The sequence below is a fragment of the Theropithecus gelada genome, chromosome 5, assembly GCF_003255815.1.
Source record: "Theropithecus gelada isolate Dixy chromosome 5, Tgel_1.0, whole genome shotgun sequence".
In the NCBI taxonomy this organism is placed as follows: domain Eukaryota; kingdom Metazoa; phylum Chordata; class Mammalia; order Primates; family Cercopithecidae; genus Theropithecus; species Theropithecus gelada.
Window position 1 is genome coordinate 107,231,508 of NC_037672.1, and position 18,822 is coordinate 107,250,329.

Genomic DNA, 18,822 nt, shown 5'->3' on the forward strand with positions numbered 1-18,822 from the left:
TATCTCTGGCCTCCCAATTTACTCATTAACTTTGTTCAGATGGTGACTTCTCAGCACATCACCTGATTTTCCATTTTTATCAGTAATTTCATAAGTTTTAGTAAAAATATCCTCCATTGCTCAGTGCATGCTTGTTTAGTAGTTGGTAATCAAACCTTTTATTATCTGTACTTTCTAAATTACTCATCCCTAAAATTTAAAACAGAATCACTCAAATTTTGTAGTTCAAAAATTGAAGAGCGTTTTAATTTCATTTTTATTTATTTTTTTTTTTTGAGACGGAGTCTTGCTGTCACCCAAACTAGAGTGTAGTGGCGCAATCCAGCTCACTGCAACCTCCACCTCCTGGATTCAAGTGATTCTTGTGCTTCAGCCTCTTGAGTAGCTGTGACTATCGGCACCTGCCACCATGCCTGGCTACTTTTTTTGTATTTTCAGTAGAGACGGAGTTTTACTATGTTGTCCAGACTGGTCTCAAACTCCTAACCTCAAGTGATCCGCCCACCTCGGCCTCCCAAAGTGTTAGGATTACAGGTGTGAGCCACCATGTCTGGCCAAGCCTTTTAAAAAAATGTATTTTATTTCATATAATCATTCTATAGAAAAATATAATGCTTTTAAAAAAATTTTGTGGATTCCCTTATATTTGAATAATCCTATCTGAGAAGGCTAAGGAATATTCTTTCAGCTAGTTTATAGGACAGTGCCTTTGAGATTTAGAAGGTAAGCCTAGTGTGATCCCAGCGATTTGGGAGGCTGAGGTGAGAGGATCTCTGGAGTCCAGAAATTGGAGACCAGCCTAGTCAACATAGTGAGACCTCATCTCTACAAAATTTGTTTTTAAATTAGCTGGGCGTGGTGGCACATGCTTGTAGTCCTAGCTACTTGGGAAGTTGAGGCAGGAGGATCCCATGAGCCCAAGAGTTTAACACTGCAGTGAACTATGATAACACCACTGCACTCCAGCCTGGGCAGCAGAGTGAGACCCCATCTCTAAAAAAAATTTTTTAAATATTTAACACCTTGTTAATTATCTCTAAGGTAATAAAGTGGAGATAAAAAGATAAAGTGGTAGCTTAAGGGTTTTTTAAAGAATATGAACTGGAAAACCATTATAAAGGGGATAAACTAGTATTATTATTATTATTATTTGGTTTGGTTGTTTTAAACCTTTTTTTTTTTTTTTAATTATACTTTAAGTTCTAGGGTACGTGTGCATAATGTGCAGGTTTCTTACATATGTATACTTGTGCCATGTTGGTGTGCTGCACCCATAAACTCGTCAGCACCCATCAACTATTATTTTTTTAAATACATAAGGATGAATTAGTAAACTCATCTTTTAAAAAGATCCACATATAATATTGAAATATTTATATCCCATCACTTTGGGAAGCTAAGGTGGGCAAATCACTTGAGTCCAGGAGTTCAAGACCAGCCAGGGCAACATGGCGAAACTCCATCTTTACAGAGAATACCAAAAAATATTAGGCAGGCATGGTGGTAGGCACCTGTGGTCCCAGCTACTTGGGAGGCTGAGGCAGGAGAATCACTTGCACCAGGGAGGCGGAGGTCACAATAGGCTGAGATGGTACCACTGCACTCCTGCCTGGGTGACAGAATGAAACCCATCTCAAGAAAAAAAGAAATATTTTAGCCATTTGTCACTAATAGTTTAAACGTTTTATTGCTGTAAGGAGACGTTGTTTATAGAATTCCTTTCAAGCAGTAACATTGGTATGTTTCTCATTCTTTCTGATCACATGCTATTTCTTTTTCCCATGACAGGCTAAAGAATCCCTGAAACAGGTGCGCCATTCTCTCTATTTGCAAATGCAAGTAGAAGAACTCAATGAAAAGAATTAATCTTACATTTTTAAATGTCATCGGATTTTCCATTTTGTATTGATTTTGCAACTTAGGATGTTTTTGAGTCCCATGGTTCATTTCAATTTGATTGTTCAATCTTTTTTTTGTTATTAAATTCTTGTAAAACAGAAGTATTGTTTGAAGTTCTCAACTAAGATTTTTACTTTTTGGATTTTTAAGACTTGCTAATGTTAGAAGGGCTTTTATGCGTCTATCAAAGCAACAGTGGCTGCTGTTAGCTAAAAATCCTTGTCAGCTTGTCCCATGTTTATTCTCTATGTGAAGGTGAAAGGGTATGTGCTTGGCATTCACTTTCATTCTTAGACTTAATTTGGAATCATCTTTTTAAAAAAAAATTAGAGACTAGGTCTCACCAAATCAAACTCCTGGGCTCAAGCAACCCTCCTGCCTCAGCCTCCCACGGAATCATCTTGTCATTAACTTCTTTTTTTAATATGCAATAGTTGGGAGTAAGATCTTTTTATCATTTATCAAAAAGGCATAAATGTTCCACCAACCATAAAGTATAGCTGGTACCAACTTCACCTGAAACAGTGCATATAAACGATTGCTTTTGAACCTGCAAATCACAAGTTTCAGGTATTGAAGCCGAAACAGTTAACCTTCAGCCTCTGGCAGATTATTAACAAAACAGTATTACCCAGATTCTACATCATATTAATATGAATTGAACCTTGAAAGTAACACCTATTATTCTATTAATGTGATCATGTGTGAATGGGTCTGATGACTGTTGGACTGTTTGTAGGAACTTAACATGGAAGATGCTGACAGAATCCGATTTTGCAGGTGTTCAGCCTGTAGTGGCTAAGAATTATCGTGTTTTCTATTTCATCCTCAGAATGCCATGTAACAATTCTGGAATGCTGATTTTTTTAAAAGTAGGAATTAAAGTCATACACAAAATGTGGTAATTCATATGTAGATGAAATATTAAACATTTATATGACCGAGTAAAAAATATCTATCAGTTACACAAATGAACAAGAATGCGAGTTAGAAAAATGTAGTAAAATATGAATTTCAAATATTTTATTAAGGGATAATTATTTAATTCCTGGATTTCAAAAACCTTTAAAAACATCAAACAATAAACTTTTATTAAAAAAGTAACAAAATACAAGTTAAATCAGCTAGATTTTTATGTAACCCTGCAGTTTATTAATGCTTGTAAATTTTTATTTACCTAATTTCCTGAGGATTTTGTTTCTGCATATCAAACCCTTTCACCATGGCCAACATGAATTTTTTTTTTTTTTTTTTAAAGGCAGTTCTCTGCTGGGCATTAAACTTTAAAACATTTGAATCATTGGACCATAATGCTTCAGCCTAACGATATTTATATAAAAAGAAGAGAAAGACATTTTCTTTTTTTTGAGACGGAGTTTCACTCTTATTGCCCAGGCTGGAGCGCAATGGTGCAATCTCGGCTCACCACAACCTCCCCCTCCTGGGTTCAAGTGATTCTCCTGCCTCAGCCTCCCAAGTAGCTGGGATTACAGGCATGCGCCACCATGCCTAGCTAAATTTTTTTTTTGTATTTTTAGTAGAGACGGGGTTTCTCCATGTTGGTCAGGCTGGTCTCGAACTCCTGACCTCTGGTGATCCGCCCGCCTCAGACTCCCAAAGTGCTGGGATTACAGGTGTGAGCTACCACGCCTGGCCGAGAAAGACATTTTCAATAGATTAAATTGTAAAATAAGATAGCCCCTGTTAATTAGATTTTGGAAAGAAATGCAGCTTTTTAGTTAGCATTGAGGCAAAGCAGGGAACCTGCTTCTTTCCAATCGCACTTGGGTCTTTGCAAAAGTCCACTCGGCGCTGAGAAACTTTCCTGTTCACCAGTGTGAGGAGTTCTGTGAACTCTAAGGAGGAGCCATATTTTCCCAACATCTCACACAAATCCTGAATGTACCATGAGCCGTTCACAGTTTCCCGGTGAGAATAATATCCTAAAAAAGTGAGAAGGAAAATGTTGCTGCAGTTTTCTGGCTTTCAATTACTGTGTGTATTCTTTATAGTTACAGAAGTATAAGTTCTTAAAAATGCTTAGAAGAGTCTTAAGATGTGTCCATGATATATATGGCTTAAATTTTTTTTGACTCTTCTCAAATGGGAAAAGAGATTAATTCTGTATAGTTTTATATACATGGAGTTAATTCTATATAACTTCCTCCATTTCCTAAAAAATTCCCAAGATAGACAATGACTGAGACATGAGATTACTAAAAAGAAGTCAAACAAAATTATTCACTACGAAAGCAAAGAACCATTATCAAAATATTTTTCAGCTGGGCATGGTGGCTAATGCCTGTAATCCCAGCACTTTGGGAGGCTGAAGTAGGCAGATCATTTGAGGTCAGGAGTTCGAGACCAGCCTGGCCAACATGGTGAAACCCTGTCTCTACTAAAACTACAAAAATTAGCTGGGTGTGGTGGCAGGCACCTGTATTCCCAGCTACTCGGGAGGCTGAGGCAGGAGAATCACTTGAACCCAGGAGGCAGAGGTTGCAGTGAGCCAACATTGCACCACTGCACTCCAGCCTGGGCAACAGAGTGAAACTCTCCCAAAGAAAAAAAGACAAACACACACACACATATATATGTAATATATATACACGTATATATTATATATAATATATATGTAATAAATACATATATAACATTTATACACATATAATACATATTATATATACACATATATGTGTAATACATATTATATATACATATATATACATATATATACATATATATATACATATATATATAAAAAATGCTGAGTGCAATGGCTCAAACCTGTAATCCCAGCACTTTAGGAGGCCAAGGCTGGAGGATCACTTGAGCCCAGGAGTTTGAGACCAGCCTGGGCAACACAGAAAGACCCAGTCTCTACAGAAAAGTTAAAAAGTTAGCCAAGCATGGTGGTGCATGCCTATAGTCCCAGCTACAGGGGGGCTGAGGCTCAGTTTCTCAAAATTGAGGCTGCAGTGAGCCATGATCATGCTACTGCACTCCAGCCTCAGTGACAGAGTAAGACCTTGTCTCAAAAAAAAAAAAAAATTAAAGCTTCAGGACAACTACCACAATGGCACTACCACCCTCAGTAAATGATGGTAGGCTAATGTTAATATAATTAGACTTGCTGTTTTACTCAATATAACTCTCAGGAATGATTTTTCTGTAAGGTATTTTACACTTTCATTTAGCACTCTGTGCCATGTGGTCAAAGAAAATTATAAGTCTGAGAGCTTCAGGATGGAATCACTGTGTCCCAACAGAAAGACCTGACCCAAACCAATCAAAGGTGAAACTTACAGGACCTTAGCCAAGAGAGGTAATTATATGTTTGTTTTAAACACCACACACCTTCTGCAACGGAGTAACACATAAGGAAGTCAGCTCCAGCAGGCAGCGTGTAAACGGAGGCTGCATCTACCTCAGTTATGTTGGTGTCCAGCTTGTCTGTCTGATTATCTACTGCATCCAAAGGAATGACTGGCACATCGTGCTGGTCTCCCCGACATGCCTACAAGACAAGGAGGAAAAACCCACCTCTTTGCCTACTGTTTTCTTCCCAGTGCTTAATGTGTGCAGTGAACGTGTAAGCCGGTACACCTTCATTACAACAGAAACCACATTCTGAGCAGTTCAGAAGCAATACATTCAGGTTTAGAGGGGACAAAAGCCAACAAAGCTGTTTCCTACTTATGTTTTCTTTTAGTTAATTATTATTATTATTATTTTTGAGATGGAGTCTCGCTCTGTCACCCAGGCTGGATGGAGTGCAATGGCGCGATCTCCGCTCACTGCAAGCTCCGCCTCCCAGGTTCACACCATTCTCTAGAGTGGCCGGGACTACAGGCGCCCGCTACCACGCCCGACTAATTTTTTGTATTTTTAGTAGAGACGGGGTTTCATCGTATTAGCCAGGATGGTCTTGATCTCCTGACCTCGTGATCCGCCTGCCTTGGCCTCCCAAAGTGCTGGGAATACAGGCGTGAGCCACTGCACCCGGCCTTTTAATGTTTTAAGAAAAAATTGGCATCCCCAAGTATACATAAAATTATGTTGGTAGAAGGGTAGACTGTAGAGGAAAAAGCTTGTGGTTTTAAAATTTCTTATGGATTAACCACACCCAGGGCACACCTTCGCTTTTGAAAGCTATAGTATTGACCTAAGTGTTTCTGTTTAGGCAGGCAGTGTATCTCCAGATTGACTTTTGCTTGCCTGGCTGCTGCTATAAATTGTTAGGAGTTAAAATGACATCCAGCCTGACCTGACAAGATACCTGTTAATGCACCTTCTTCCTTGTGTGCCCATTAAAAAGTGAGGTCTCAAATTTTTACCCACTAATTTTGACTCACTCAGAATTTACATTAAATTTAGACTCACTCAAAATTAACATTAAATTCTGACTCACTCAGAGGCTAACACTAAACTCTTCTCGTAAGTGACTTTTACAGGCTGAATTGTGTTCCCACCAAATTCATATGCTGAAGTCCTAGCCCCAGTACCTCAACTATGACTGTATTTGAAGACAGGGCCTTTAGAGGTGATAAAGAAAAATGAGGTCATACGGGTGAACCCAAATCCAACATGACCAGTGTCTTCATAAGAAGAAATTGGGACACAGACATGCACAGAAGAAAGACCATATGAAGGCACAGGGACAAGACAGCCACCTACAAGCCAAGAAGGGAGGCCTCAGAAGAAACCAACCCTCCCCACATCTCCATCTCAGACTTCCAGCTCCGGGACTGTGACGATAAATTCCCGCTGTTGAAACCATACAGACTGTGGTGCTTTGTTATGGCCACCTTATACACGAATACAGTCAGCTAGTAAGATTCTGTTATAGCATTATAAATGCATCAATCAGTTCTGAAATGGTTAAAGAATTATGAGCATCAAAAGTCCTGAATGATTTAAAATCATAAATAGAAAATCCCTACTACCCCATTTTTATAGGCAAATTTTAATCTTGGTATCAGCAGGCTTATTTTCAGGCCTTGTTTTCTACTGTCCTTCTTAAATAAAACAGAACACCTTTAACCTGATGGCATCACCTGCCCAGTCAACTGCAATAAGAGTAAACAGCGAGCCTCTACTGAGGGCGTGCCGTATGCCAGGTACCGTTCTAAGTGGTTTTCATTCATTAGGTAATTTTGCCCGCACAACCACCCCATGAGGGAGGTGCTCTTTTTACCAAGAATCTAAGGCATACAGAGAAAGTAACTTGGCAAATTATTTCCTTCATTTGTGGCTTTCTTCCTGTAGTAGCTCGTTAGTTATTTCCACTTCTCTTGTGTTCGACAGTGTTGACCACTCCCTTTTTCATGAAACAATCATGTCATTATGTGTTTCTTATTTTTCTCGTGGTGTCCATCCTCTTCAGTATCTTCCCTCTTCAGCCCATTCCTCATGGGTGCCCCGCAGTTTTGTTTTACGCTCCTTTTTCAGGTGGTATTCAACATAAGTAAACTCATCTAATCCCATGGTTTCCATGACCACCTCCTGATTTCTTTCTCCAGCCGAGGCCACCTGTCTTAGGTTCTACACCTGTATCACCAATTCCATGTCCCACAGACATTCCAATGCAGTTGTCCAAACCAGAAACGAGGCAGTCATCCTTCACTTCTAACAGCCACTTCCTCACCCCAAAACAAGGTTTTATGGTAGGATGTGAAATGCAGTTTCATGTTTGATACGGTTTGGATTTTTGTCCCCTCCAAATCTCATGTTAAAATGTGGTTCCCAGTGTGGGAGGTGGGGCCTGGTAGAAGGTGACTGGCTCATCGGGGAGGATCTCTCATGAATGTTTAGCATCTTCCCCTTGGTGATAAGTGAGCTCTCACTCAGTTCACATGAAATCTGGTTATGTAAGAGAGTCTGACACCTCCCCCTTAGCACTCTCTTGCTCCCACTCCCACCAAGTCATATGCTGGCTCTCCGTCACCTTCCACCATAATTGTAAGCTTCCTAAGGCTTCACCAGAAGCAGATGCCAGCACCATGTTTCCTGTACCGCCTGCAGAACTGTGGGCCAATCAAATCTCTTTTCCTTATAAATTACCCAGTCTCAGGTATTTCTTTATAGCAATGCAAAAATAGACGTTATAACATAATATTACGTCCTCCATGCCATTCATGGAAATACAGAATTGTGGCACTGGCATGTCAGGTTTCTCTTTTGTAGTTCAGAATCTTTGGCTGGGTGCAGTGGCTCATGCCTGTAATCCCAACACTTTGGGAGGCCAAGGTGGGCAGATCACCTGAGGTCAGGAGTTCAAGACCAACCTGGCCAACATGGTGAAACCCTGTCTCTATGAAAATACTAAACTTAGCCAGGCATGATGGCAGGTGCTTGTAATCCCAGCTACTCAGGAGGCTGAAGTGGGAGAATCATTTGAACCCCGGGGCAGAGGTTGCAGTGAGCTGATACTGCACCATTGCACTCCAGCTTGGGGGACAGAGCGAGACTCCATCTCAAAAAAAAAAAAAAATCCTTAATGATGTGCCAAGTAATATTATTCATGCAAAAAAAAAAATTTTTTTTGAGACAGAGTCTCTGACACCCAGGCTGGAGTGCAGTGGTGTGTTCTCGACTCACTGCAGCCTCTGCCTCCCAGGTTCAAGCAATTCTTGTGCCTAATGGCTGGCATTACAGGCACCTGCCACCATGCCCAGCTAATTTTTGTATTTTTAGTAGAGACAGAGTTTCACCATGTTTGCCAGGCTGGTCTTTCACTGTTGACCTCAGGTGATCTGCCTGCCTCGGCCTCCCAATGTGCTGAGATTACAGGCATGAGCTATCACACCTGTAAAAAATACTTTTATCCCTAAAACCAATTTGGCAGCGGGGAAACAATTTTGGTTTAAGGGGCAATGTGAAAGGGATGAGACAGGATAGGACTAGAAGGCTTTATTTTTCCATTCTTTCTACTGGTTTATATGCTCTCCACCTCCCAAAGAAGCAAACTTAGTCTGATAAGGTTGCCTTGCACAGCACTCTTTAGTCAGCAGGTACCTTTTCCAATGGCTCTCCTTGATATCATGCTGGGCCAGCGAGTAGCACATTGGTTACTTTGTGAGTCACTTCAAGTGTCAATCCAAATGCTGTTACTTTGTAATATAGACAATGAGAGTGTCAAAGAATTATTACTAACAGCTCAAAGTGCAACTCTGATTGGCCAGAATTCAAAAAGGGCCTGTCCAATTACTGGAGAAAGTTACTTTCAAAATTGGCTTTTAGACCTTTATCACATGTTCCAAATGACAGACTTTATAATTAAGATGACAACGTAATCAGTCTTACCTGAATGATAAATATCTTGGGTTTTCCAACCAGGCTCCGACACTTGTCTCCTTTGAACAAGCCAGTTAATGTCTGAATTTCGATTTTAGCATCATATGCATAAACGTGATTGCCTTCGCCATGGCTCAGGAAGACACACACAAAGCAATCGGCATCTGCGTGGCTAGAGGTTGACACTATAAAGGACCCAAAAGAGAATATAGAAATGAAAACACGATGCTTGTTATCTACACATAAAAATTCAGTTTATTAATACTAGAATAAAGTTACGTCCATATGACTGGGAAGAGGAAAATTTGTAGTTTTGTCTTTTTTGGTTTTTTGAGACAAGAGTTTCACTCTTGGTGCCCAGGTTGGAGTGCAGTGGCACGATCTTGGCTCACGGCAACCTCCACCTCCCTGGTTCAAGCGATTCTCCTGTCTCAGCCTCCCAAGTAGCTGAGATTACAGATTCGAAACCATACCCAGCTAATTTTTGTATTTTTTTTTTTTTTTTTTTTTTTTTTGAGACGGAGTCTGGCTCTGTCGCCCAGCCTGGAGTGCAGTGGCCGGATCTCAGCTCACTGCAAGCTCCGCCTCCCGGGTTTACGCCATTCTCCTGCCTCAGCCTCCCGAGTAGCTGGGACTACAGGCGCCCGCCACCTCGCCCGGCTAGTTTTTTTGTATTTTTTAGTAGAGACGGGGTTTCACCGTGTTAGCCAGGATGGTCTCGATCTCCTGACCTCGTGATCCGCCCGTCTCAGCCTCCCAAAGTGCTGGGATTACAGGCTTGAGCCACCGCGCCCGGCAATTTTTGTATTTTTAGTAGAGACAGGGTTTTGCCATGTAGCCAGGCTGGTCTCGAACTCCTGACCTCAAGTGATCCACCCACCTTGGCCTCCCAAAGTGCTGAGATTACAGGCATGAGCCACCACGCCTGGCCTATTCTTTAATAAGTGTAAAATATCTGTAATGAAACAACTTATTTTAGTCTTAAACAGAATATACCATACTGTATCTTATGTTTTAAAAAATCCAAATTTATTCAAGGTCAGAGTAACAGAGTTTGACCAAATTTCATTAGCCTTTCTAAAACACAGAATGATGTGGAAAACATAAAGGGATTATGATAGGGAATGTCATTTAAGATCCAAGTTACTTTGGCAATAAACTAAAAATTTCCTTGAATCAGCAGAGACCTTAGAGCAAAAGACCCAGGAACTGCTGCTCAACAACTCCCCACACGTTGCTGCACTTTCACCATAGGAATACAGCACTTAGGGCCAGGCGCGGTGGCTCACGCCTGGAATCCCAGCACTTTGGGAGGCCGAGGCAGGTGGATCACTTGAAGCTGGGAGTTCAAGACTAGCCTGGCCAACACGGTGAAACCCTGTCTCTACTAAAAACACAAAATTAGCCGGGCTTGGGGGTGAGCTACTTGGTAAGCTGAGGCAGGAGAATCGCTTGAACCCAGGAGGTGGAGGTTGCAGTGAGCTGAGATCATGCCACTGCACTCCAGTCTGGGGGACACAGCGAGATTCCATCTCAAAAAAAAAAAAAAAAAGATTATAGCACTTAGAGCTTCCAAAAGAGTACTCAAGGCCGAGTGCGGTGACATGAGACTGATGTCTTCCAAAGCTTCTGAGCAAAGTAGAAAAGCTGGTAAGCAGCCAAAGTTAAAATGATGTGCAGTTTAAAGAAGAGCTCTGAAGAAAGTTTAAAGTAATTATGCAAATATAATGGTTGGCAAATGATTTGAATACCCGTGGTATGCAGTGATGATTATAATACAGGTTGTAATCAGAATACGTACCCCATATTGATGGAAGAATTAAAGGAGGTAATGTATGTAAACCAACACTATTTGGAAACCAGTGAGAAAATCGGTCATGAAAGGAGTCAATAAGAAAAAGCCTATTGACTGCCCAGCACCTGTAGTAGTTGCATTTTAGGCTTTTACCGCCAATTGAAGGGGTCATTTCATTCATTTCTACAATAGACTGTAACAAGTGGTATGCTAAATATAAACTTTAGAGGCATAATTCTTTGCAAGGGTCTCTAAATGTGCTGGGTAACGGAAACACAGAAGCATACCCAAAACCTGTAACCTGTGCTAAATTAATACTTTTTTTGTCACATAAGTAATTGCTTGTACCTGTCTTTACAGATAGGATAAAGGACTCAATCTCATTAGAGGAAGATGAACTATATAATAGCAAAACTACCTACCCTCATGAATTTTGAGCAGTAGTTCTTCTGCTTTAAGATCGTTAAAGCATTTCACTTCAAATCCTAGATCTGAAAACCTAGTGATATATTAAATGAAATGTTAGCCTATAAACTTCAAAGTTGTCAAATATCCTTACTTTGGAGGAATCTATACACATTTTAATGACACAAATTTTCTTTCTTTAGGAGAAAAGAAATGAAATATAACAATGGTGGTTTTCCCTTCATTCACCATGGTAGGAAAGGATTTAATCATGACAGCCGATTCAGTTTAGAGTGGTGTTGTCTACTATGCAAATGTTAGTACAAATGCAAAGCCTGTCAACATTTAACAGAACAGAGTAAGGAAGGTAACTCAGGCAAGTTCTTAAGGGAGGCTGCATCAACGCGAGGCCCATCTTTAAACACTCTTGATCTGCTATTACCTCATTAGTGTTGACAAGTTATGATAAGTAACTTTTTTTCCCTACTTCTATGAGTCTGGAATTTTTTTAATTTTTAATTTTTTTTAAAAACTTTTCTTTTGGAAGCCTGGAAAAAAAATTATTTTATTTTTTAATTTTAGAGACAAGGTCTCCCTCTGTAGCCCAGCCTGGAGTGCAGTGGTACGATCACAGCTCAGTGCAACCTTGAACTCCTGGGCTCAAGCAGTCCTGCCCCTTCAGCCTCCAGAGTAGCTGGACTACCGCCACCATGCCCAGCTAATTGATTTTTATTTTTTGTAGAGACAGGGTCTCACTCTGTTGCCCAGACTTGTCTCAAATGCCTTGCCTCAAGTGACCCTCCCACTTTGGCTTCCCAAAGTGCTGGGATTACCAGCATGAACCACCACACCTGGCCAAACGTAATTTTATCACTTAACTGCCTCATCTTGATATGTAGATAAAACTACTACCTGCGGGTAAGATTGTCTCTGTCTGTGCAGGTGCCCCGCCTTTCTGGCAGTGTTAAGTGCCAAAAGAACCTCTCATGATTGAAGATTAAAGCAATTCCTCTCCTCCTGTGGTCCATTTTGTACTTTTCTGCCGGATCAAATATTTCTCTGTTAATGAAAAGTTCAAAAACAATCACTTCAAGTCATATTAAATAATGAGCCCCTCCAAGTTCTAGGTCAACATGTAGATAGAGAGCTGAGCTTCCTCCTTGCCAGGCTGATGTTCCACTGGTATGCTCCAGGAAAGGCCATGCTAATAAGGAAAGTCCTGAAATATCTCTCTGGCAATTGGTAAACAGCAGCCATGTGCCATCCTGACATCCCTAACCCTCTGCCTTGATGTCTTTCCCTGGGCCCCCAGGATCCAGCAACCAAGAATAACCACGAGGCTCAGAACCAAGCTCTAGCTCTAGGCTCATGCCATGCCGGTATGTATTCTGACTCCAGGTCCCTCGACAACCAGGGGCAGCACCACCTGCCTATCGACAAATCAGTTCCCCAAAGGCTAAAACTTGGCCTACTCAGTTCTTCTTTCCAGCTCCCAGGACCCATTCTTGCTTTGATTTCTGTAGGCTGATCATGACCATCAAAGGAAGAGACCTTTATTAGAAAAGAGTATGGCTTTACCTTTTAGAGAAAGCATCTGTTTCTGTCATGTTTTCTTCCCCACCTATTAAAAAAAAGTTGATTTTTGTTCATGATTTTTTACTTAAGGCAGTAAAATATAGTAGGAACTCCCATTCCCCTTCCAACTCCCAAACTCTAAGACCCTTCTGTTTAGGTTAGTTTAAAAGCCAAAGTATACGAAGAGAAGGAAATGAAACTGCTTACTAATAAACTAAATTAACAGCTCTATGCTTTCCCATCCCCAACTCGACCTGCAAAATAACAATCTTAGAAATGGAGAAAATATTACACAAATGCATTCACTGCAAAATATGCGTAGAGTAACATAGTTCTGTGATTATGGAGTTGAAATATGAAGTTGCTTTGTTATGCAGAAAATGTTTTTGCACATATTTTCTGAAACAAAGAATTGAGTCCTACAGGAGAACTGAAATACAGTGTGTGGTTAATGCTGGATTAGCAGTGGTGTAGGCCTGGAAGAGGTAGAAGTTTGGGTGGAGGAAGGGAAGGGCAACGGCAAAGACTTGGACCTTGGATCTCCTGCATGACACGTCCGCATTTCCAACTCTATAAGGGAGCTCTCTGCTCTCCAATCTCAACTGGACTCCCTACTCCCTGGACAGCCAGCCTTCCACTGAATTCCTATCTACTCTCCAGAGCAGTGCTATGTCATGGAACTGTCTGTGATGGTGGAATTGTTCCATATTTGCACTGTCTCATAAGGTAGCCACTGGCCACATGTGTCTACTGAGCATTGAAATGTAGCTAGTGCAACTGAGGAACTCAATTTATTTTCAATTTAAAATTGGCCAGTGGCGTCTACACCAGACAGTGCAAAAAGTGTGGCATCTTCTACAATAAAGTCCCCATCCACTCATGCATCTGTTTTTACCTGATAGCTCAACAGCTTAGAGAGGAAACAGTAATGAATAAACCGAAATATTAGCAGTATAGCAAGAGGCACCCTTCAGTTGAGGAGGAATGACCGTAAAGCATGGACTCTTACCCATCATCTCCTAGCCAAAAGGATTGTGTTTCCCTGACCTTAGGAGATCTCCCCATTACTAGCCCACATCACCTGATGGTTCTAACCTCACTTCTCCTAAAAAAAAATACAAGGTGGGGAATTCAGTTCAAGTCCCCTTTAGCCTATTCCTCCGGGAACTGCCCCAAGCAATCAGACCCAACTAAGACCCCACTAAGGCATCCCTCTGTCCATAAGCCCTAAGTCAGTTTTGCTCAACCTTGGACATCAGAATTCCTGGTGTGGATGTTAAAATGCAGATTCCTGGATCCTAACTGAGAGAGAATCAGAATCTTAGAGGAAGGAGGTGACAGCTTCATTTTTCACAAAGCGATTTTTACACTAAGGTGTGAGAGCTAAAAGCAACTTCTCCAACTGGTCCTCCCCGCTGCATGGCAGATGAGAAAGCTGTTTAGTCCGACCTTTGCCCTAGGTGAGCACAGGTACTTCCTACTCCACACACTGCTCTATGAAGACAGCACAGGGATTTCACTCTTCCCATTTTCAAAAGCTGTCGGGATCTACTGCCTTTTGATAACCTCACCTGCTTATCTTTTAACCAATTAGACTACAAAGAAACAGTAACTTCAAGAAAATTAAACCCATATGTCACAACCATCTGCCTCACCCGCCAAAATTCTGCACAACTTGGAAAGCACTCAGTGTCTCAGCGTCTGCCCTGGTGGTAGCAGGCCAGCGGCTCACCACCTGCGGCTTCTGCTCCATACCGACTGCTGAGCCGGAGGCTGCTCACAGCCTAACTCGCAGAAGCTGTGCCAAATGGCTGCTCAGCAAACTAACTCATATCCCTCAGGGTGAAAACACTGGAGATGTATTCTTGCTTGGGTCTTTAAAACTCTTGTTTCTCATATTGCCAAAGAAGTAGCTTCCCAGTTGTTAGCTGATATATTAGTAACTTAAGATGTGAGTTTGGGTTGTTTCAAATATGCCCTCACATTAGTCAAGACCTACAGGTTTAAGAATGGCTAACTAGTATCAAGTAGCTGCTCAAGAAAATCTATTTAAAACGACGTGCGGGCCGGGCATAGTGGCAAGTCTATAGTCCCAGTTACTTGGGAGGCTGAGGCAGGAGGATCTCTTGAGCCCAAGAGTTCTAGGATATAGTGTGCTATGACTGCCCCTGTAAATAGCCACCATACTGCAGCCTGAGTAACAGAGCTAGACCCCATCTCTTAAAATAATATATTCAGTTTCAAAGTTAACAGATTTGGCAACCTCAGTGAGGGAATTTTTTTTTTTTTTTTTTTAAAGTTTTTGTGTTGTTTGTTAATGCTACAGATGTAGGGAAAAACCTAGGCTCTGGACACCGGTTCTGATGCTGGCTGGCTGTAACTTACCTTCACTCTCACAAAGTGCACCCTGCATCCTGTAGTACCAATTAATGACCAGGTCCAGTGGCCACTCTAGCAAACACCGAATCAGAACAAAATGCTATGGAGACAGATGTCAGGACCTAAGTTCCAATACTTTTCTGGAGTTGATAAACTTTACCCACAGATTGCAAAGAAAATAACACATCATGACCACCTTGAGCTGTGTATCCCAAGCAGACAAGCTTTCCAGAAGGGGGCACTTAAGTATCATTATGCCGCATTTATATTTATTTTTTATTTCTATATTTTTGAGACGGAGTCTCACTCTGTCACCCAGGCTGGAGTGCAGTGGTGTGATCTTGGCTCACCACAACCTCCGCCTCCTGGGTTCAAGTGATTTTCCTGTCTCAGCCTCCTGAGTAGCCGGGATTACAGGCATGCGCCACCATGCCCAGCTAATTTTTTTTTTTTTTTTGTATTTTCAGGAGAGACGGGGTTTTGCTATGTTGTCCTGGCTGGTCTCGAACTCCTGGTCTCAAGTGATCCACCTGCCTCAGCCTCCTGGAAGTGCTGGGATGACAGGTGTGAGTCACCGCGCCCGGCCTGCATTAATATTTAAAAACCTGGATAAAGTAAGAAATAGCTTTATTGATATGGAGAAAATAAATTTTAATGAAGGAGCTACCCTCTATAACAGATACAGAAATTCCTTTTCATTTGCAATCTACTTATCAAAAATGTGCCCTTCCTTAAACCTGATTCTTGACCTCTTTTCACCTTTTTTTTTTTTTGAGACAGAGCCTCCCTCTGTCGCCCAGGGTGGAGTGCAGTGGCGCAATCTTGGCTCACTGCAACCTCCTCCTCCCGGATTCAAGAGATTCTCCTGCCTCAGCCTCCCCAGCAGCTGGGACTACAGGCGCCCACCACGGTGTCCGGCCCTCTTTTCACTTCTCTTCCTTCCCAGGATAATGTAACTGCCACCTCCTTGTTCCTTAAATCAGTTTAGGTTTTACAAAACTAATCATTCCTTTTTTCACCTCACTCTAATTTGATAATCCCTCCAGATAATCCTGCCAGCTACCATTTGTTGATGGCCTGGCGCCTTAGATACCTTATCTCACAGTTCCACAGCTCAGGAACAGGGACAGAGGGGGCCAGGCGTGCCAAGGTCGGCAAAGTCGAGTTGGGATTGAAAGCCAGGCCCACCTGCAGATTCCAAAGTCTCTGCAGGCCCATCTCCACGCAGCCCCTCCCACCTGAGACCAGCTACCTTTCTAAACTTTGTTCAACTTCCCAAACGACTTGGATCATTCTACTGTCATCGTCTTCATTCACTGCACTCTCTATGAAAATCTACCCATCGGCTCCATCAACAATATGTTTAGTAACCCTATGTAGAGTAACCTCCATCAGGCCTAGAACATGTACCGGGGAGTGCGGTGGAGGAAGAAGAGGAAGGGAGCAGGTGAGTGAAGGAAACCCGGGCTTCCCGCCCCTAGAGATTGCAACTGGATCCTGTGCCTCCAGGACAAGGCTACTCCCTCTACGACCATGTGACTTTTACAACTTGCCTCTGGAGCACCACTTCCTTTGTGCAGCAAAATATAAAAAGTTCTTAAACAAAGGCACTCTAACCAACTGCAGGCGTTTCTTTCTTTCTTTTTTTTTCTTGATTCTCACTCTGTCGCGGAGGTTGGAGTGCAGTGGCGCGATCTCACTGCAACCTCCACCTCCCGGCCTCAAACGATTCTCCTGTCTCAGCCTCCCCAGCAGCAGGCGCCCACGCCTGGCTAATTTTTTGTATTTTTAGTAGAGACGGGGTTTCACCGTGTTAGTTAGGCTGGTCCAGAACTCCCGATCTTTGGTGATCCGCCCGCCTCGGCCTCCCAAGGTGTTGGGATTACAGGCGTGAGTCACCGCGTCCGGCCAACTGCAGGCGTTTCGAACTTTTTGTTTGTTTTACTCTGGCCAGGCTTGAAGTTTCTAAACTTTACCAGTAATAAGTGACAGAACGTATGCTCTTAGCAATAGATTATTTTGCAGAGAAAAGTTATTGTGGTTTTGGCTCAAGCCGACAGACAGCAGCAGGTTTCCCGGATGCAGAAGAGAGCTACCGGGGTATGCTCCCCGCCAGGAACTGGCCGCCTCCAGCTGAAGCCCGGGCGGACTCAGGGCCTTGGCCCGGGCACCCCGCGGCCAGTTATGATTTATGACTCGGCGGAACAACCCCTCCTTTTTACTTTTCGAAGTGAGCAAACAAAAGATCCAACCCCCAAAAGTCAGCATTTAAAACGGCCAGGCGTGGGGGAACGTCAGGCCCAGGTGGGGCCAGCCTTTTAAGGTTTAAACAGCCGAGGCGCCCCGAAAGTGCTCATTGCCCGGGAGGACAAAGGCGGCAGGGGCATGCCCCGGCCCCGGCGCCGCTACCCGGGACCGCCAGGAGGCGGCGGCCAGGTCCCGGAGTGCTTCTTAGACTGACGCTCGAAGCCGTCCCCGCCAGCCCTGAGCCCTTCAATCCAAGAGTGCAACTGTTCCAGGCCGCCCTGCAAAGCCGAAGGAACCCGCCGCCCCGCTCCGGTCCGCGAGACCAGCCCGCTAATCCGCATTTCCCCTCCAGCAGGAGCAAGACGCAGACCTGCTCGGTGCCCAGTCAGCGCCCCCGGCCTACCTGCGGGGTGCACCCCGCGGAGCCCCGACGCCGAGCTCATTGCGGCCAAGCGCACAGCCAGACGCCCTGGCCTCCGCTTCCTGAAGCCAGAGGCTCCCGGCCCCGCCCTCGGCCCTTCCTCGACGGCCCCGCCCTCTGCCCCCGAGAGTGGGGCCAGTTGGTTCTGGCGCCGCCGTAGCTACAGTGGATCGTGCTGGTCCTTCCCACAGAGTTAAAGCTCCTCCCAGTCGCTCCGGAGCCCGCGGGGGCCAAGAGCGCGGGGGCGGGGAGAGGTACGCGGTCTTCGCCCCCAGGCCGGCTGGGACATGCCAGTTGCCACCCAGGGGATACACACAGACCGCCTAGCCCGAGGCAATTTCACATCACTTGTGTGAGCTCGGCCTCATTTAATCCCAGCTGCCCCAAACATCTACTCTTCCTGACTTTCTAGAGGTACAGGCATAGATTGTTTTATACCACTTAGCAGATACTGCCTGTATTTCAACATTGGCTCGCTTTGTCTCTGTGTCACATTTTGGTAATCTCGCAATATTTAAAATTTTTTCATTGTTATTATGTCTGCTATTGTGATCTGTGATCAGTAATCTTGAGTATTATTGTAATTGTTTTGGGGCACCATGAACCGCGCTCATAGAGGAAGGGGAAATTAATCCATAAGCCCTGTATGCGTTTGGACTGCTCCACCGACCTTTCCCTTCTCTCTTCCTCTCCTGGGGCCTCCCTACTCCTGGAAACACAATATTGAAATTAGGCCAACTAATAATCCTACAAAGGCCTCTAAGTGTCCAAATGAAAGGAAGAGTCTGTCACTTTAAATCAAAAG

General features: G+C 43.2%; 2 protein-coding genes across 3 annotated transcripts in view; one reads left to right on the top strand and one right to left on the bottom strand.

The window, feature by feature from the left end:
- Positions 1-2,925, top strand: part of MCUB (mitochondrial calcium uniporter dominant negative beta subunit) — a 108,162-nt gene extending 105,237 nt beyond the window's left edge. Inside the window, exon 8 of the mRNA XM_025385309.1 lies at positions 1,789-2,925. Within this exon, the coding sequence (XP_025241094.1) occupies positions 1,789-1,866 (78 nt within the window). The 3' untranslated portion in view covers positions 1,867-2,925. The remainder of the gene's footprint in view (positions 1-1,788) is intronic.
- A 109-nt stretch (positions 2,926-3,034) lies between these two features.
- On the bottom strand, positions 3,035-18,105 carry CASP6 (caspase 6). 2 transcript variants are annotated; one of them, XM_025385310.1, is made up of 7 exons: positions 18,000-18,105; positions 12,974-13,016; positions 12,308-12,454; positions 11,413-11,489; positions 9,205-9,380; positions 5,257-5,416; positions 3,035-3,842 (listed from the first exon to the last, which is right to left on the bottom strand). In XM_025385310.1, exons 1-7 carry the CDS (start codon positions 18,037-18,039, stop codon positions 3,604-3,606), a joined length of 882 nt encoding a protein of 293 aa, XP_025241095.1. In that variant the 5' UTR covers positions 18,040-18,105; the 3' UTR covers positions 3,035-3,603. The 2 variants fall into 2 exon arrangements, with proteins under 2 accessions (XP_025241095.1, XP_025241096.1); XM_025385311.1 differs by lacking the exons at positions 11,413-11,489; positions 12,308-12,454; positions 12,974-13,016.
- Between the last annotated feature and the right edge of the window lie 717 nt (positions 18,106-18,822).